This window comes from Haplochromis burtoni, unplaced genomic scaffold (genome assembly GCF_018398535.1).
Source record: "Haplochromis burtoni strain Fernald_Lab_line unplaced genomic scaffold, NCSU_Asbu1 Contig_360, whole genome shotgun sequence".
NCBI classification, from domain to species: Eukaryota; Metazoa; Chordata; class Actinopteri; order Cichliformes; family Cichlidae; genus Haplochromis; species Haplochromis burtoni.
Window position 1 is genome coordinate 229,991 of NW_024582721.1, and position 20,423 is coordinate 250,413.

General features: G+C 41.4%; 2 protein-coding genes across 6 annotated transcripts in view; one reads left to right on the forward strand and one right to left on the reverse strand.

Moving 5' to 3' along the window:
• Positions 1-7,589, forward strand: part of robo4 (roundabout, axon guidance receptor, homolog 4 (Drosophila)) — a 39,430-nt gene extending 31,841 nt beyond the window's left edge. Inside the window, exon 19 of the mRNA XM_042228874.1 lies at positions 7,468-7,589. Within this exon, the coding sequence (XP_042084808.1) occupies positions 7,468-7,496 (29 nt within the window). The 3' untranslated portion in view covers positions 7,497-7,589. The remainder of the gene's footprint in view (positions 1-7,467) is intronic.
• robo3 (roundabout, axon guidance receptor, homolog 3 (Drosophila)) overlaps positions 4,262-20,423 on the reverse strand; it is a 177,456-nt gene continuing 161,294 nt past the window's right edge. For 3 of the 5 annotated variants that reach the window (XM_005943356.3, XM_005943358.3, XM_005943359.3), the window contains 16 exons: positions 17,743-17,909; positions 17,504-17,625; positions 17,138-17,354; positions 15,248-15,378; positions 14,516-14,699; positions 13,886-14,137; positions 13,401-13,440; positions 12,999-13,138; positions 12,640-12,921; positions 11,060-11,201; positions 10,349-10,567; positions 9,744-9,943; positions 9,486-9,593; positions 8,858-9,025; positions 7,476-7,618; positions 4,262-5,140 (listed from right to left, as the gene is read on the reverse strand). In XM_005943356.3, the coding sequence (XP_005943418.1) occupies positions 5,129-5,140; positions 7,476-7,618; positions 8,858-9,025; positions 9,486-9,593; positions 9,744-9,943; positions 10,349-10,567; positions 11,060-11,201; positions 12,640-12,921; positions 12,999-13,138; positions 13,401-13,440; positions 13,886-14,137; positions 14,516-14,699; positions 15,248-15,378; positions 17,138-17,354; positions 17,504-17,625; positions 17,743-17,909 (2,527 nt within the window). In that variant the 3' untranslated portion in view covers positions 4,262-5,128. The remainder of the gene's footprint in view (positions 5,141-7,475; positions 7,619-8,857; positions 9,026-9,485; positions 9,594-9,743; positions 9,944-10,348; positions 10,568-11,059; positions 11,202-12,639; positions 12,922-12,998; positions 13,139-13,400; positions 13,441-13,885; positions 14,138-14,515; positions 14,700-15,247; positions 15,379-17,137; positions 17,355-17,503; positions 17,626-17,742; positions 17,910-20,423) is intronic. The other 2 variants (XM_014340418.2, XM_005943357.3) reach the window with 1 other exon arrangement.

A 20,423-nucleotide genomic window follows, 5' to 3' on the forward strand; every position in this document is an offset into this window, starting at 1 on the left:
CCCATGTGTTTCCCTGTGCTTTAGATTCATTTACGATTCTTTCTTCTTTTTGGAATTCATTTGGAACTCAACAGCAGCTCGCTTTTTTTTCCTTTTTTTTTCTTTTTAGAATTTCTCATACAGCCGGTCTCACCGGACCTGATGCATTTCATCTGTAGTCGTTCTGTAAAGCTGCTCTGCTGCAAAATCAGGTCTAAATCTGATTTATGCAAGTCCTTCAGCACAATCAAAAACAGAAGCTTTAGCAATCTATATTTTGGTGAATCAAATCTGTTTTTATGTAACTGAGACCATCATGAAATAAAGCCTGTTGAGAATCCCATCTTAATAAGCATGGAAAAATCAATTTAGCACCTACAATATGTTCCCCTAAGGCTGTGTGCATTGCTCACAAGAATACACTGTAACTGTGTGTGGGTTATTGTAGTTTTTACCAGTCAAACACCAACACATTCATCAAGTTTAAGCTCATCCTGCATCTATCAGAAGATTTCTTAATGTATTCACTTGGTTTCCACCTCCAGCATCTTTATCTGTGGAAGTCAACAAAGCCATGCTGCAGCATCTTATCGTGCTCCATTCAGGTAAGAGCTCTGAAAGAGGAAGTATACCCCTGGCTGTTCATGTGTGCCTGAGCCTGCAAGCCATGATGCCAAGACACAGCGAGCATCTGTAGAGCAGTGGAGGGTAATGCATGCCTTGTCTCTGGTGGACAGAGGGGAGAGTGTGTTGAACTCTCCGAGAAGTGAATTTGGCCAATTTCATGCGTGTACAGTACTCACCCAGGTGCAACGCACTGTGAAGCTGGAGAAAGAATTAGGCATTAGGAGAATAAGAAGCAAACAGAACTTCAGCAATAAGCAAGAGCTTTTGTTTATTTATTCATGTAGTTCTAGCTGGAAGTGGTGGATGGGGAGTTAAAGACTGCATGCTTAGATGATGCATGTTTTTAGAAGTTTGCACCAGAGTAAATAATTTTCAGCCTTCGTTGTATTGATTACTTTCTGTATGTCAAGAAATCTACTTGAATGTGCAGCACATCCAGGAAAATCCCATAAGAATGGCAGTGAAATACCAGAGTATGGCTGGAAAACTAAGAAAATTACCTTTCCTATCTTTAAAAGGTCTTTTCAAGAATTCACACCATCAGACATGCCCCATCAGTATGACTTTTTAGCAGCCCCTGAAAGAAGTCCATTGTGGCCTTATTTTCTTTTTCTTTTTTTTTTTTTCTTTTTTTGCTGCAGTTGTCCCCTCAAAATCAGCTCCAACCCGTGTCTTATGGTATCAGACACCAACATTAGCAGCAGATATCAGGAAGTGTCAGAAGGTGTAAGAGTGGTCTTCCATGGATGGCACTTGTATTTCGTGCACATCCCCAAGAGTAGAAATGAGATGTGGGAAAACAGGAAACGTTGTCCCAAATTGTTTGTCATGTGAGCAGCATGGACACAGAGCTTCACCCTAACAGGGGTCAGTTTTTTGCTTTTATGGTAAATGGACTGGTTCTTATACACTTATGGTCAAAAGTTTTAGAACACTCCAATTTTTTATTGAAAATTATGCAGTTTAATGTCACATTGCGCTCTGAACTGAACTTACAAATAAGCAACTGGAGTGAAAACAGAAATCGGTGAATCAATTTTTAGACCAAAATGTTTTCTAAACTTTTGACTCATCAAAGTAGCCACCTTTGGTAGATATAACAGCTGAACACACCCGTGGCATTCTTTCAACAATAGAAATCAAATATTCTTCAGAAAGTTCTTCCCATTTCTGTTGCAGAAGTTTCCATAAATGTGGCGCTTGTAGGTTACTTTGCTTTCACTCTTCTGTCCAGTTCATCCCAAACCAGCTTGATGGGGTTTAAGTCTGGAGACGGTCTTGGGCACCCCATGTTTTCAAGCTTACCATCTTGTTCTTTTTTCCTGAGGTAGTTCTGGCATAGCTTAGACTTATGTTTTTTGGGTCATTATCTTGCTGTAGGATGAACCCCTGACCAACTACATGAGGGTATCGTGTGGCGCTGCAGAGTGCTGTGGTAGCAGTTTTGGTTCAGCGTGCCTCTCACTCTGTAGAAGTCACCAACCCGAATCCAGCAAAACAGCCCTAAACAATCACACTTCCTCCTCCATGTTTGACAGTTGATGCCACCCACTGAGGAGCCATCGTTTCGCCTTCTTGATGGCGTACAAAGATCTTGAATGATGAACCGAAGATTTCAAATTTTGATTAATCCGTCCATAATACCTTCTTCCCGTCTTCAGTAGTACAATGGCCGTGTTTCATGGCCCAGGCAAGCTTCTTTGTCTTATTCTGACGTCATAGCATTGTCCTGTCAAACCTGGAGCTCAAAGTCTTCTCTTCACAGTTGAAACTGAGATTTGCTTACTATGACCACTATTAAGCTGTGCTTCAAGCTGTTGTGAGCCGCCTATCACGCAAGCTGTTAACTCTCAGAAATGTCCTCTGATTCACGTGTGGCTTTGAGTCTGCCAGACCTCTTCCTTTCGTCAAAGTTTGGCCCAGTTTCTGAGTGCCTTTTGATGGTGAAGGAAACTGCACTCACTGACATCTTGACTTTCTTTGCAATTTCTCTGTTGGAAAGACCTACATTTTTAAGTGTTATGATGGTCTGTCTCGCTTCCATTTTTATTTGCCTTTATCACAGCATTTTTGTAGCATCACACTACTTTCTGCAGTACAATACTGTTCAACTGATGCTTCAGTTCTAAGGTCAAATGGTGGGGAGTCCCAGATTTAAACATAGTGGGAGTATCCCCCCACTAGGTTTAAATCTGGGACTCCACACCATTTGACCTTAGAACTGAAGAAGCTTCTCGGATGAGAGGTGAAACGTCTTCAAGCAACTTAAAGAAGTCCAGACGCTTTTCTTTGCAAGCTCCTTTGACAGTTTTGAGTAACCTTACCTTTTTTTTTTTTTTTTTTTTTAAATCTCTGGCGGTTTACCACTTACGCTTTTACAATTTTAAGCTGACTTGAATAAATTGAATTGCCTGTTTACATTCTGAGTCCATGATGATTCATAATTTAGCAGCCTATCCTGTTGTGCAAATACGATCACCTTAAAAAGTAAACTAAAAAACATGACAGTTCCCACAACACAAATACTTACACTTCAAAATCTGTAGTCCATAAACCAACGGGTAACATACATCCTATATACAGTTATGGGCAGGAGTTAGACTAACCAGGCATTTCATTAGGTACACTTGGCTAGTATCAGTTTGGATCCGTTTGCTTTCACAGCTGCGTTCAATATCCAGTGCATAGACTCAACAAGGTGCTTCAAACCTTCCTCAGAGGTTTCATCATAATATGTTCATGATAACATTAGAACACATACTGCAGATTCATCATGATTTGAGTTGATGTGAACCTCCCATTCATTAACATCCCAGTAGTGCTAAATTGAAAGGAAATTAGTGACTGTGAAGCCCATTTGAGTAGTGAACTCATTATCACATTAAAGAAACCAGAAAATTGTGACTTTGGTACAGTGGTCGTAAAGGAAAGGCAACGTCAGCACCAGCACAGAGGTATGTTGTGGCATTCAAATGAGGCTCAACTGGTACTAACAAGCCCAAAGTATAAACCTGATATTAAGGCCAGAAAAAAGATTTGCACAAGGATTGTTGTTACAGTGAGTGTCACAAGCTATTGTTATACGTTCATTCAGACCTGAGATTACAGGTTATGATGCAATGTAGTGATGTGGAAATACATTATATTTAAAAATGTTCTTTTAAAAGGTTTTTATCCACAGAGTTGAATGTTGTTGAACTGAGTGGGAGGATTTAATTTGATTTACGTAAAAAATATAGAGCTCTTATAATGAAAAGTTATGATGCCTGTTTGCATAAAATTGTTTTTCTACTAAATAACTGATTAGTGTTTGAGGTTAGTTATTCCGATGTAGATCAGTTATGAAGCACGGTCATTAAATAAGTAATAGTGAAAACCTTTCAGAAACTGACTCGGTGTGCGACAGAACTTACCTTCACCTAAGGTAACTTTGTCATTCACTGCAACACAACACAAAAAATCCAACACACATGCATGCACACACACACACACACACACGCCGCTAAATGCAGACAAAAAGTCTTAATACCCTTGATATAGAGTTTTTAAAAAGCCACCACTGAGGCAACTAATGGCAACTGTGGCACAGTTAAAAAACAAACAAATGCATGCACTGTATTATGCTTTCTGAAAAAAGAATGAGTACAGGCAGAGGTCATCAAATGTGTTTTACTGTACATTTACAAAACAACAAGAGTACAAAAAAGTCAGTCCACAGACATTTTTTGTTTGTTTGTTTGTTTGTTTTGGAGGGAGTATATTGACATTTCATCTGACAAATGCAGCAAACAGCCTCTCAGACAGACAAGAGGGGAAGCAGAGGGATTACAATCAAACTTTCATAAAGTCTGTCTGTCAGTCTGTCTGCAGAGTGGAACACTTTGCAGCAGAGAAACCAGAGGAAACATAGAAAAATATGACATTCGTAGCGGACAACATGGCAGCAGGGATCCTGGTGGGGAAGCGCTGGGGGGCGGAGACGTCCATCTGGGAGCGAGACCCAGCTCGTTTTGGTTTTTCTGACCCCCCCCACCCCTCATTCTCGACCAGAAAACACACTTTGTGCTTCATATTTTCTGTTGTTTTGCCATCACAACAAGAGTGCAACAGTAGTTAATGCTTTTCCAAAAAGTATACATTTTGAGAAAAAAAGTTGGCACATTCAAGAAGACTTTTTTTTGTTTGTTTGTTTGTTTGTTTTTTTTAAATATCAGACGTTTGTGGGGGTTTTTAATCCTCATAAATACAATATACATCTTTTACCCCTGTATCCAGAGCTCACAAAATACAGACACAGGTATTTACAAACCAAAGGTGAGGAGTGATCTGAGTGGCTCATAAATATTCGGAGCAATACCAAAAGCAGAATGTAAAGTCTGTTTACAGCAATAACATAGGTTTGACTCTAGGTTCCTGAAACCCTAAGCTCCATGTCTTGTTCAGCTTATTGTCTCCACAGTGGTTAGATGGGCGGGGAGCAGGAGGGTGATCAAATCATCAAAGGTACACTGATAGAATTTCTTTATCTTAATTCCTGAAAGAGAGAAATATAACATCAGTAGCTTAAACAATCAGTCTCACAGAACGAGTTATCAGGACACTTATTCTAGCAGTAACTTGGTATCAGGGGCCAATTTAATCCATCCATGGAGATTGAATCAGTTTTTATCAAGACTGTTTAGCTGTCAGGGTGAAGAACTTCAGACAATTTCCTCTCGATCTGAGCCACATTCCTGCAGTAATCACCTATCTTGTAAATTTTGGGTCAGCACCACTTAACAGGAAGTTAAGTGACTTGTTGACATTTCCACGATGTACCGGAGGATGCTGAAAACAGCTTCCAGCTAAAATCTGTTTCTGGAAGCTCTGCAGTAACACAAAACACATGCAAGTGTTGCAAATAATATGATGCAATGTTTAATACTCATCTTTTAATGTGAAAATTAAGCTTTCAGCTCCATGCTGATCACAGTGAAGTTGCTACTACAAACAGGAATTCCTCTCCAAGTGGATCTAAAATGCATTTCCTTATTTTTTTTAATCGCATCTACAGTATACTGCTACAGTTATGGATGTAAACCAAAAGCATGCAGGGCAGCCAATCAGAAGAAAATTAGCTCAAAGGGCAGAGGGAGGCAAAACAGCTTGTCTGAGGCAGTCTTTTATGCATGTAGTGCATTTTACTGACTGTCAATTTATTTATTTATAAGCACATTTAAAAACAGCACAGATTGACCAAAGTGCTGTACAAACAATCACGTGAACTATGCTTGAGCAGACTAGGTTCCCCATATTAAACACATATTAAAGCACTGCCAGTTGTTCCAGTTTCTGAAGATAGTGTCATGTACTGCATTTTGATTGTCATTATTCTGCATTCAGTCCAGAAAGATTGTTTCAAAAGAATCAAAAGTGATGCTACTTAACAAAAATCTAATTAACTTCATACAAAGGTCAGGATGGATGGATTTCACAAAACACTCTATGAAATTAAAAGGAGATATTAAAAAGTATGAAAAAAAACTTCAGTGTCTCAGACGTTCATACACACCTCTCTAATACCACTGTTACAGTGGCCTATTTAGTTCCTAGCCTCGGAGCATTTTTTAACAGGCTTGACGACATCTGCTGCCCTTCCGTCGCCCATCCTAGACTGGCCGTCTGCATCAAAGGCCACATGATAAGCAGGCAATAACACCACATGAGGAAGAGGTAACCTAATCCAGGCTTCCTGTAACTTTATTGCAAAGGAGGATTGTGCTTTCATGTGCCTGGGAAGGTGTGAAAAAGGTCAGCGTGGGTCAGTTAGGAGCATGTGGAGCAGGGGTGAGGTGTTCTTTAGTTCTCCACCGAGGGGGTGGAGGGGAATATAAGGAACCTTTGTGTGTGTGGCAAGAGAAAAGAGTGATTGTGCATGTGTGTCACTTTTACAAGTTGCTTTGCAACACTCATGTCTGATGTGCACTGAGAAGTGACCCGTGACAGAGCCATCCTTTCTGTTTCCTCACACATGCAGCTTTATAGTGATGCCTCGGGTTACAGCTGTAAGCTTAACAGCTACAGCATTAAAGGAATGCATCAAAGCTGCTGCACTAACCATGTCTCATAAACCACTGCGTATGTAGGTTAACACTGAATTTTGAAAGTAACCAGAGTCAAAGTTGTGGCTGAAAGCTATTTTATCCATTTAATTACATAGAAGAAAATATTTGTCCTGATCCTTTTCAGCATTGTGCCTGCATGAAATTAATTAACACAACATTTTCAGTTTTTTCCGTGCAGTTAACCAATCCAAAACACAGATTACAAACTGAATTTACATACAATTTGAATTTAACTTTAAAGAGCTCCCATCACTTTGGATTAAGCTCCTGTTGGGTTACCCAGCTTGCTGCCTACCTACAGTAATGTCAAACTTTGTAAGCACAAATTCCCTTCAGAGCCTTCCATTCAGCTGGCACAGCGTGCTCTACCATAAAAGACACTAGCACGTCGCAAGGGAGCCTGCAGGGAGTGCATTTAAAAGAGTGCTCCCACAGTTAAGTGTGCCCTCAGAAGTGCACTCCAGAGAGAGCAGTGGTTGTGTAGGCTTAACATTGTTTCTTACTGTAAAGGTTTTGAAGCAAATGGTAGTGGCAGATCTGTATGAATGGGCCTGAGAGCATGACGGTGTGAGTGTGTGTGGGGGGGAGTGTAGAAGCCCTCTCTGAAGTGCCTTCACATATTAGTAATGATATGTAGATTAAACTGAATCCCATGAAGAGGCTTTGTTCTCATATTCATGAATATATAAAATAATCAATTATTAAAACCATTAGAGGTGCACAAAACTCTATAACTGTTTTTTTTTTTTTTTGGCAGAATTTTACCTCATTGTGTTTCCTGGCTGAGTTGAGCCCCCGGGAGCCTGTGGAGCCTCTCGATGAGGAACTTCCTGTAGTTGAACAGTTACTAGACATCTGACCTCTGGAGAGGTAACCGGCCTTGCTGCTGTACAGGATCATCTCCTCATCTGGAGAGACAGATGCAAATGGGAAAATAAAGGTGCATTTGGACATTTTGCAGCTGATCTGGACAACACTTTTTCAGATGTAGGCTACGTCTACACTAATCCGGATAAATTTGAAAACGGCGTTTTCGTCTAAGAACGCTCCACGTCCACACTATCGTTTTTAATAGTCTCCAAACAGTTGTTCATCCACACTGAAACCACTGAAACGCTTATGGTCCTCTATTGCGCATACGTGAAACGTAAGATGATTTGACCTGCAGTATTTCTGTCTGCTGTTTATTTACTTTCCGGCTCTTTAAAACGCCGTGGCAAAATGTCGAGGAAAAGTTTTTTAAATAGACTAACGATGAGGTGGAGGTGTTGCTGCGAGTAACACAAAAGTACAAAGTTGCAAAAGTGAGTGAGAATTAAACAATTTGAAGAAAAGCTATCTGGAGCATGTACAGGCTGATGTCAATCTTTAATAGAGCAAACAAAACAACGCCCTCCGCAATCTTAGTTTAATTGGTCACATGACTGGATCATATGACTAAAATGCGTCATCGTTTCCGAAAGTCTGCGGTTACGCTGTCCACACTGACTAAATGACCTCCTCAGCAGGTCTTGAAGTTCTCCAGAGGCCTGGTAATGACATAGTCATTTGATTCAGGTGTGTTGACCCAGGGTAATATCTAAAACCTGCAAGACTTCAAGGCCTGGAGTTGGACACCCCTGCCTTACAATATAAAGCACCTTGAGGCAACTTCTGTTGTGATTTGACGCTATATAATTAAACTGAAATTGAATTGAATACATTTCCATCCAAATGAATTCAATAACCACACATTTACCCAGATTTATTTTTGGAGTTGGGTATGGAAAAACGACACTGAGTTTTCACATGATATTCTGTGAGGGATACACGCTGCAGGATTTTTAGATTCTCTGAGCCATGCCTTTTGTTTTTGAAAATGGCCAGGAGAGCTGGCTTCACGGTTATTTTGCAAAGTCATTTATAAAGAATGACATGTTGCAAACAGACCCGTTTCACTCTCCCGTGTAACACTGCAGTGCAGTAGTGGACCGTGGTGCATCATTATGTGGAAGAGGCTTCATCAGCCGAGTGCATAAGTGCTGCCTTTTCTTCCGCTTTCTTCTTCTGAAAGAAGCACAACATTTCCAAGAGAGCCCACACTCTCTGTCCTAAATTTGATTTGTCTAACCTTAAACTACATTATGGCTGAAATTCAACACACTTACTGTCAGTGTGTCTCTGTCCCGAGCCTTTTCGCTGTTGGCTATTAATGCTATATTCACTCCTCTCCAGGGAGGACAGCGTGCCGTTTGTCACACAGTTGGCCTCCATGCACCCCTGGGGGTCCTGTAACCGGCTCTCTTCTGGGGGTGGTTCTGGAGGAGGGGGCAGGTCTAAAAAAATGAGATACAGGGAAAGAGCATTAAAACTTTAAGAAAGAACTTTTTGTTTCCATTTTCATTGTCAGGTTTCTGTTAAAAAAACAGTTTTCTTAGTTTCCAGAAAATGACAGCTTTTTCTTATTTCTCTCTTTGTTTTCTTTGCTGAGTGAGAAAAGTGAAGAGACTTACAGTCTTGATTTCTTGATGGAAATTGAAATGATTATTCACTTATTAAGATGAAAGGTCTTGTTCTTGTTCCTGCCAAGGCTATGGATTCACAGTGGACTGCAATTTCAGATTTTTATTTCCGTTTCCAGTGATAATAATCATGCTTATCCAGTAAACGTATTACAGTCTGTAAGCTGAGATTACAATTTCCATCCATAGTCAGGAATGCCAGCCTCTCATCTTGCCTTTCTAACAGCTGTGGACAGTCACAGTATCTGTGATTCACATATTTGAATCTGCCCACCTCCTTGTATGTCTCTTCTGTAAGCTGAAGTCTTAGACACTTTTTTTTTCACTCTTGATTTTTGGTTTGGTGGAGTACTTGTATCAGCGGGGGAGGAGCGACTGTGCACTGTGGGTGAAAAGGCATAAATAATTAATAGCAAGGAGACGATGCAGAAGGATTACTCACATGACAAACACTAAATCAACTTTAAATCAGCTTCCAGGGTGGGGGCTGCTACTCTGTATTCTGTATGCGTGTGCACGTCAGCCACTTTACCCGGCGTGGTCGTGCTGATGCTGTCTTCATTCAGAGCTGGGCCCTGGCTCTGGAGGCAGCGATGGGCAGGACTCTGGCACTGCAGCATGCCAACTTCTGATGAGCTGTGATGCTGTTGGCCGGAGAGGCTGGGGTTGGACTGGGTGAGCAGCGGGCTCGGTGCCTGGGGAACTGGCATGGGACCGCAGGGTAACCTTCTGCTTTGGGAAGTGAGGGCAGCATGTTACTGGAGCAAAAAATAAACTGAAGCAGAAGCTAAATCTTGTAATGTTTAGGAGTGAGGTTTACTATACAGCTAAACACATGATTTTTGGCATGATTAATAATGTGATTTTATTGGTTTTGTCATTTTATTCTGTCTGTCACATCTGACAATAGCACTCGATTTAGCTAGGCTGCTTATCTGTAATTGTGAATTCTACTGAGAAGTGAATGAAGCACTAAACAGTAAGCAGTAAAATGACTGTGATTAGCAGAGAAATCCCCTTCCATCGAAACAGTCAGAATGTGACATGATACCCCATCAGCACATTTGCTGAACTTAAACACATTGACACAGTGCAGTCAAATGGACACAACCTTTAGAAAATACAGTAAGCATGTACCGTGACAACTGCTGGCTGTTTGATTGGTTCTGACGGGGGAGGTCATGGTGGGCTTGGGGCTCCTCGTGCGGTGACGGAGTGAGCGTGGCGGTTGACTGGTGACTGTAGGAGGTGGCTGGAGAGGAAGCGTTGTTCCTCTGAGGGGGCGAAGGTCTGTCCTCGCAGCCTTCCATCAGGTATGTCCTCTCAGGGAGGGGTGGACACCATTCCTCATCCGATCTAGATACACAGTGAAGCAGATTACTGCTCAGCGAGGCCGTGTGCGGCTCTACACCTCGATGTGTTGCATAATAATTGTTGAAGTACAACCTGTTTACTCAGTGATACCTTCAAATCCAACTAGCTAAGAGGCTATTTAAAGATTAATGATGTTCTTTCAAGTTAGGAGGCTTCGCCAACGGCAAAACTGCAGGAGGCTAAGCTTCCCATTGAATGGTACTGCAGCTATGAGTTTTGCTATGAGGCTGCAGAGTGCAAGTGGTAAGGGTCAACATTGGTAATTGCGTTTCATGGGTGGGGAAAACAGCTAAATCAGTCAAGGAGTTGACCAAGGCTGAGATAATTGAGTTGTTAAGGGCAGGGCCTTAAGAGCAATGCTGGCTTTTATACTTAATGCAGCTGTTAGAGGTGACACTAAGTCTAAGTGATGATACAACAGTGTCATACTAATTCAGAGAGATGTGCATCTGAGGAGGCAGGACTGTGACTCACCCTAGGTCCATGTTCTCTGGAAGTTCGTCATCTTGCTCACACTGCTTCAGCTCTTCTATGGGCGGAGGCGGGGGCAAGGACTCCATCCAGGTCAGAGATGGGGTCTTTACAGCCTTACCCATCACCTTCTGCTTGGGCTTACCTAAAAAAATGACATAAATAAATAAATGCAGCGATTCAATTGAAGGGGAGGTTCTGGCACAATGAGCTGATTCGTCACGACCGTATTTTGACACATACCCCAGCAGGCCTGTGGCTCACAAATAGCAACACGGAGGCAGCAAAGTGGGATTTGTAGCATGACTGAGTGCATGTTGGCCAAACTGCTTCCACGAATAAATATTAAAAACAAGGAGAGCACAAACCTCAGCTCACTCTCTAAGGGAGTAGTTTTGTATTTTGTACATTTTCATTTTGTTTTCTTATGAAGTTTGCAAGAAAGGCAGGTGTGAAATGTAAAAGTGACATCACTACATGCTTTTTGTCAATTTTCAACCAATATATCCAAATAAACAGATAAATAAAGTTGACCGTGATGGACCATTGGTGGACGTAAGGCAACTTTTCATGGATTGTTAGCACAAGCCCACTCTACCCCCCTACAAATTTTTATCAGCATTCATTGAAAACTTTTCGATCTGTCACCTTTGCAGATAGAACGATTGCTCTCTTTCGGTCTTGTTTTTGTGTTCCTTTGTCTTTCATTGTTACCCAAGTCCACTCCTGCTGTCTTGCCCAGAGTCACATTTGGATGTGTATTCCTGTTTTACGTTGGTAATGGTCGTTCTCCGTGTCTCAAGTTTTCTTCGTCATCTCGTTATGTCTGTTGTTGCATCCCACCTGTTATCTGTCCCCTTGTTATTCTGTGAGTGTGTGTTGTTTCTGTCTTCCTCTGTTTTTTGTTGCATTGTCCCTCATCCTTCACAGCTGTGTGTACCCTCGCTCTGTGCCTCCCTGCTTCGAGTTTCCCAGCTATTCTATTTCTCCTTGTGATTCTGTTAGCTTTTGATTCCCCTGCTCACCTTGGTTCTGTGTATTTTGGACTTGCAGAATTAAATGCTCATTTTCAATTTGCTCCTGCCTCTCTGTATTCAAGTCCACAAACAAGCTTTTACATAGCCCACAAAGAACAAAAACACTATTTTCTGATTAGTATTTTTCATTAGAAAAGCAGAACAATCTAAGATCTGAAGCGATTCTGAAGGCAGATGCAGACTGTTTCAAATCAAATATCAATAATCCATCCATCTTCATCCACTTTATCCGTGGCCGGGTTGTGAGGGCAGCAGCCTAAGCAGAGAAGCCCAGACCTCCCTCTCCCCAGCCACCTCCCCCAGCTTATCCGGGGGAACACCAAGGCGTTCCCCCGGACAAGCTGGAGCTGATTTCATATCAATAAGTGATGACAAAATATCCATGTAAAAGGAAGGAAGGTAAGGAAACACTGGAATCTAAAGCCATATTTTTGGCATATTTTGGGTTTACATTTCACTGTTTCTTTCTTATTTCCTCCAAGTAATCAAAGCAACAGGAGACAGAGATGTGTATTTCAAATTCACAGAACTGAAATCCTTCCTCACCACTGCAGCGGTCCAGCTGGGCGTACTGAGCTCCAGATGGACCGGGCTGGGTAATCCAGTGGCCGTCGTCTTGCTGCTCACCGCCGTGGGGTGGAACTTGTGTCTGGTTGGTGAAAGGCATGATGGAGGTGGAAGCGTAAGGAGTGGTGGAGTTGTGCTGGGCGTAGGTGAAACTGTGCAGGTCCTCGCTGGTGGCGTCAATCGTGCTGTAGATGGGACCTTCGGTGGAGCCTCCCATGCTGTACTTCTCAGTCTGATTCAGGTAGTTGGAGATGCCAGCTTCTACACAGGGATGGAGGTAGGATTTAGCAAAGCTCCTGCTGTTGTAAGCACAGCATCACAAAAACAGACACTCCTACCGTTGTAGTATCTCTCAGCTGTGTCGGGATTGGCCGGGCAGCAGTTGACGGCCTCTTTGCCATTGTGAACCAAGTTAGTGGTGGGCCAAGAGTCTGCCAGCCATGGGTAGTTGCCTATGTTGCCCCCAAGCACTCCTTGCCTACAGAGACACTCTGGCATTAGCTGAAGTCGTAGTGGGGCAGTACAACATCAAGTATAACTGTCCAGATGGAATTAGAGAGTGGCAGAGAAAAAGCTGCATGCATGCAGTGAGAAATGTGGTGTGAATTTAAAAAGATTCACATAATAAAATATCACAAAGTTCAGAGATATAATTCTAGAAATGTCTGTATGTCTTTGCTTAGCAACCCTATCCTACTAGTTCACACAGAAACAGCACTAGTAGGATATAAACCAGTTACCTTCCATTTAGTCCCGGTCCTTCTCCATGAGGGAAACCGACTGCAAAAGCAAGAGAGAAAGAGAGTGATGAGCAGAGGAACAGGGATTCACAAACGAATTATTCTGTTATCCTTCTTACAGTATCCTTCAGTCTATATCCTATTCTAATAATGTAGAGTCAGCTGTTCTCATGTCCACCAAAAGCACAAAAAAGTGCATCTATGTTTTTATTTTTTGATTATTATAATTATGTGAGTTCATACTTAAACTTCTAGTCATGTATTAAAGCTTATACTATTGCAGTACAGAGAACAGAACCTAAATAGTAGGTATATATAAAGATTATTAAGTATTCAAGCCCAAATTTAGCCTAGAAGGGAATTACACTGAAACTATTTGTAAGTTTTTCCTTTTATTTGGCTGTACATATGTCAATGGCAGCATTCTGGATTCGACTTCCTTCATAAGTATCATCCCAGCTTCAGGTCATCTTCATCATCCTTACCTGCTGGTGTGTAGGCGAAGGAGGCCGTGTAGTGGCTCAGCTCCTTCCTCTTCTTGCGGCGGCAGTAGATCCAGACGCTGAAACCCATCAGGATGACCCAGCAGGCTCCTCCGATGCCTGCGATGAACGCCGGCTGCTTGACCACATCTGTAATCTGTTCAGCTAGACTCACGCTGCTCTCCTCACCACCATTGGTCTTGTCACCACTGCCTCCGCTTCCACCTGCTAATGAGGGCTGTTCAACTGGCAGCTCTACAGGAGAAAAACAAGACCAAAGATTACTGAACCATTTTATTTTTGGCTGGTTTGTTTAGTTTTCATACTCCAAAAAATAGCAATCAGTAAACCGTGTGTGTCTTTAATAAAGTGAAACTAAACTAAACTATTAACCGTGGACATAATTACCTCTTTCCTGAATAAACCTGAAGCAGGTGATGATGACATAACCTGAGATGTAACATTAATTAGCATCTTCTAATAACAAGTTTTTGGATGTTTTAGGTATGTGATTGCTGGAGCCGCACTATGGACTTCAATATTTTCCTGCGTCCTCTGGGATTAGTGTCTACTTAATTCATCTACTTTCGCACCTTGGCCCACTTTTTATTCTCATTATTTTTGTGGACTCACTGATGAGGACGGGCACCGGCTGACTGCGAGTGCCAATCCCGACGCTAGTCACTGCTGCCACCTCCACTTGGTAAAGCACTCCGGGCATCAGGCCCTTCAGCAACGTGGACAACGTGTTTCCATCCACTGTCTTGTTACTGTAGTATCGGGTCTGGTTGTCACCACCAGTGCTCATGCACCAAACCTGTTTGCATACAGAAAAATTTGCCATTAACTTTTTTTTTAAATACTTCACATTTTAATTCAAAGAAACTAGTTAACTACTGTCCTTTTTTGCTTAAAACTACATCAGAGTCAAATATTTTTCATGTACCACCTTCGAGCTTCTATATGTAAAGTTTTCTTTTCCCATTTATCCTGACTGAAGAAAACATCATATTCACAAACCACCAATTACCCGCTGTTTCCTTTTTATCTATATCTTATGGGATTAGCAGTGATTTCATAAGAGAACCGCCTTAACATTTGGGTCAGTGAGTACACATTTTGTGTGTAAGGCACTACTTACATGTCAGCTATGATGTTTTCTTGTGTGAAGTGTGAAGGCAGTGAACGGAGAGTGGTTACTACACATTGCAGAGGTTCTCCTGGGTAGTCACAGTGCTGCCCCCACTAAAGCTTTATTTAATTCAATTCAGTTAAATTTTATTTCTATAGCACTAAATCACAGCAGTCACTTCAAGGCACTTTGAGTGTGAGACTTGTGACTTGACTAGGCTGAGGTTTGTTTACCCTGTACTCCTGGATGATGCCATTTTGCGTGTCACTGCGTGGCGGCTCCCAGGAGACACTGATGCTGGAGCTGGAGCTGTTGCCGAGCTTCACTGTTGACACTGTAACAGCTCTGGGAGGGGCACTGGGTACTGTGAGAGGTGGGAGGAACATTTCTCTCATTTCATCAAGATGAGCCGAGTAGTTGAGCGCAGTAAATTATGAACATACACCCATATAGATACATATACATATTAGGACTGGGTATCGTCACTGATTTCTAGAATAGTTTCAATTCCGATTCACAAGGTCCCGATTCAATTCGATTCAATTCGATTTGAGAGTCAGAAATATTATAATTCAGATCATGCATCAGTACATTTCCATATTTTTATATCTATAAAAAGAAAGCTGACACTTGCGAGACTTTATCAAAGGTGTGAGCGTCACAGCAGATGCCTTTGTGTCAAAGTAGCTGAGGATAAAACACAGAAAAACATGAAGGCGACTTTCCTGGCCTGGGATTTTATAAAAATATTCTGCAGTAGATCAAAAACGAAAGAAAACCATTAATCAACATATGAACGTTACCTGATGCTGCTGAAGTGAAGCAGAGCAAAGTTACAGAGGTTTGATTAGAGACACAGCTAAGCGTTATGCAATTTTGCATAATTTTAAAAAGTTTAAGTTTGTTCAGAAGCCTACTGAACAGTAGAAATGAGGTTTTCTTTTCAGAAGTAAAAGGAAAAATAAAAACAGCGGCCAACAGCGCTGTAAACAACGGTAGACTTGTGCGTAATAAGCAAGCGAATAATGCAGAAAACAGATATTTAGACGGGAAACTGTTCTTGAAGTACAGAGAGAGAGAAAGAGAGAGAGAGAAAGAGAGAGAGAGAGCTCTGCATGAAGTGTGATTTTATCGTGGTGGGAGCAAAACAGTAAACATCAGAGGGTTATGATGATTATGTGAAACGTAGTTTGGATCTTCTTCTGCTGCTGGTTCAGTCAAATAGTTTGGAGAGAGATAAAATTAACAGTTTCAGAATCAGCGCAAAAAGGACGTAAACACAAAGCGCGGACCCGCCGAAACATCAGAATCAGCGAGCCATCGGCTTTCAGCCGTCAGGTGAGGAAGGCGACATCTCACTGATTCTGATCCGCTGGCAGGTCCGTGCTTTGTTTTTATGTCTTTGTGCAGAATCTGTGTACCTGCTCTCATTTACTGTTTTAGTTGTTTGGTGGTTGTGGAAATTTTGTGAGGTTTAACCTAATTTATATTAAAAAAATCGATTCAGGATTTTAATGAATCGATATCATGTTATCCAAGCTAGAATCGATTTTAATCGATAAATCGATAATCAAAACCCACCCCTAATACATATGTATATGTATACAAAATAGAGCAGATATACAGGATGGAAATACAACCTGCGCTTGAAAAGGAGTGGGGAAAAAATAACACTTGTGTGCTCCTAACCCCTTCACATATTTATAGCTCAGTCATTATTAACAAATACATAAAGTAATAAAAGAGAAGACACATGTATATAAGTTAATGATGTTCCTTATTCAGGCAGGTCAATCCATAAGTGCTCATGGCACATACGCCTCCTTCCTTGTGTTTTACTCTGGAGTTTGGATCAACCAATATAAACCCCTGGCTGCCAAAACTGCAGCACACAAATTTAATGAAAACAGTGATCAGTATAGATGAACTTAAATTCCAGAGGATATAAAATTAACCTCAAAATTAGATAACATAACGGAGATTCATGTGGTGTCATACAGGCTAATGAAAATGCCGTACAGGCCCTGCAGTGTCAAAGAAAACCAAGCCCAGTTTATTAGAAACACTTTTCTTTGAAGATTTCTTGATTACAGACTCATTTCTTCATTTACCAGACTTATTACCTTCTTCTGGGGTCCGGACTAGCAACGTTCTGCTATCTTTGCCCTGGAATTCATCAAAGTAGGGACGGATCTTTATCTCGTACTCGGTTCCTTTGAGTAAGCCGGTGAGGACGGTGCTGCGCTCCGAGGGGGAATTGATGTCCTGGAGGAGCCACATTCCCCCGCTGGGCCGGTAGGACAGACGGTAGCCCTGGACGTACTGAGACTGACGGTCGACCTGGAAAAAATTGAGGTCCGCATTGGGGGAAGATGAGAGAAGATGACGGAACGGCGAGATGGAGAGGAAATGGAAGATTATTTTTCTCTCTTTGCTAACCCCAAATGAATACTTGTTCCCCAAAAAGCAGGGAAATATGTGCCACTCACGTTCCAGGATACTCTAATGGAAGCTGCTGTTAGCATCACGGGGTCCTGAAGCTGAACAGCCACCTCTCCCAGCTCCCTCTGCACTTGCTTGTGGTCCACTCCTTGACCTGTAGGGCTCACATCTGAGGGAAAACACACACATAGAGTGATGCTGTCAGCGCATTAACACACAGTCACTGTTTCTAACAACTCCAGGTGTGAGTCTTGCTGTATTTGGTGAAAGGGGGGTGCAGGCTGACCTTGTGTTCTGACGGGCTCAGAGATGGGGCTTGGGTCACTCAGGCCGTAGGTGTTGACAGCACGGACGATGAACAGGTAGACGGTGTTGGGAAGAAGGCCGGTGATGGTGTGTGTCTCCATTTTAACCATGTCAGCTACAGTCTGCCATGTGCTCCCTGCTGATTGGCTGTAAAAGTACAGAAGATGAAAAAAAGTCAGATAAGCAGTGCGATATTTAGTGGCAGTATATTATTATAATCAAGAAAATGTACTCAAACTACCTAGTAGAGATGTGCACAACTAGTTGACTAGATGACTAACTGTTGCTTCTGTTGATGGTTGGTACCAGATGTACTAGTCATTTATTCTTAACATTTTAAATGATGCCCAATGTCGATAAATTGTTGCGTCCCAAATGTTACACAGCCATCTGCGACCAGCTGCCATGGAGCTACAGCCCTGGTATTGTTGTAGAAAACCTCCATAACTCAATTAATCTAGGTCTGATCTTTTGGTTAAGCCTATTATTGTTAGTTATTTTGAAAGCAGAGGAATAAGATCAAGTAGCGGAAATGAGCTTTCTCCGAAGGGTGGATGGGCTCGCCATTAGCGATAAGATGAGGAGCTGAGTCATTTGGGGGGGATGGATGATTTATTGTTTTGTTATTGTTTTAGATTTGGACTTTTATTGAGGTAAAACTTGTTACAAACTGTAGAACAATGTGTATAATTCATAATGCATGGTTTTTCTGCTTCTTCATTGTCTGCTTGGTGTATAACATGCAATGTTCATAATGCACAAGATGCCACAAAGTTAAGCAGCAAAGTGTGATTAATGATTTAGACACTTTTTGACATTGTCCATTAAACTTTTGTCAAATCTAACTTGATATTTGTCTCTTAGTTTTCACTACACAGTTACTCTCATTTTTTTCCTCGTTAAGTTGACAAAATTAGTCACTAGGAACATCCCTAATAACTAGTAATTTAATTCAATTTTATTTAGACAGCTCCAAATCACAGCAGTCGCCTCAAGGTGCTTTATATTGTAAGGTAGACCCTACAATAATACATACAGAGAAAAACCCAACAATCATATGGCCCCTTATGAGCAAGCGAATGCCCCAGCAGCCTACACCTATTGCAGCATAACTAAGGGAGGATTCAGGGTCACCTGATCCAGCCCTAACTATATGCTTTAGCAAAAATGAAAGTTTGAAGCTTAATCTTAAAAGTAGAGAGAGTTTCTGTCAGAAGAGGGGCCTGAAAACTGAAGGCCTCCTATAGTATAATTAGCTTGCATGTGCCTACTGCTCTTTGTCTCTCAGCATGACTACTCCAAAACTTCCAAACTGAACTGAATGAAAGCTCCACCTGAAAAGTGGAGCAGAGAAAATGAAGAATCTCACGACGCTGATGTGAAGATTCTTGTGAACTTGTGAAATACGTCAGTGACCTTGGCAAATGATACACTCTCTTAGTGCCCGTCCAGTTATTCATGCAATAATACTTTTGAAGAGGCTGCAACTAAAGATTATTCTGCAACCTAATTCATCTGCTGATTATTTTCTGCTTTGTTGACAAATATCCAGGGAATAAAGACCACCAGAGTCTAACCAAAAGATTAAGAAAACAAAAGGAAATCATTAATAAAATCAATCATCAATTAAAAAGGGATTTTTTTACCCACTTGTTCCACTTACTTGCTCACTTACAAAGAAATGATCAGTCTCTAACTTTTACAGTAGTTTTTTTTTTTCATTAATTGAGAAAATATCAACTAAAATCCAGGAAAAACACATTATTCCCATGTTTCTCCTACAATATGAACTGAACTACAACAACAGGTAAAATAAACAACTGCTGTAAACTGATGACTAATATTCGATTGAATTATTGTATTGCATAGCATTTTCCACCATCTTAGACAGTGGCTAACAGTAGCTTCACCTTCATATTATTTTCACTATATGAACAATTTCTATATCTTCTATAACATGCTTTTTAATGTTACCGTGAGTAATTCATATTACTCAGTCATATTGTAAATCTCCTCATAATATGTTTGAAACCAAAACAGCAAATATGTAGGTCTTATCAACAAGAAGGCAGAGTGACAAGCAGCTTCAAGCTGCTTTGTAATACCGACTTGATGTGAAACCTCATAATTAACCAATGCATGGGAAGCTCTCTGGGCAAGAGCATGATCTATTTTTGGTTTCCTCTAATATTCAATTCAGTTTTATTTATATAGCGCCAACTCACAACAACAGTCGCCTCGAGGTGCTGATATTATTTATGAAACAATAGCTGAAGTTTTGCAGCTCACACAACTTTGTGCTTGAAAGATCTTCTCCCAGTGATACTATTTGTTGTCCTGATGAATAATGTAATTGGGCTTGCAAGAAGGCACAGCTGCTGACATAAAATGAGGGCATGTTGTTGGCCTTGTGGCACTGCCCCAGACAGATGCATTATTCCACCACCGCCAACCACAATCCCTCCTCCTGCTGCCTTTCTCTGTTCCTCTGTGAATTTACCATCACCTTGGCAGAGAGGCAGTCACAAAGGCCTCCTCCACCATGAACTACCTTTATGCTGAATTCTAACAATTAGACCAACGGGGAAGTGGCTCTAAAATACTGTGTGTGTGTGTGTGTGTGTGTGTGTGTGTGTGTGTGTGTGTGTGTGTGTGTGTGGA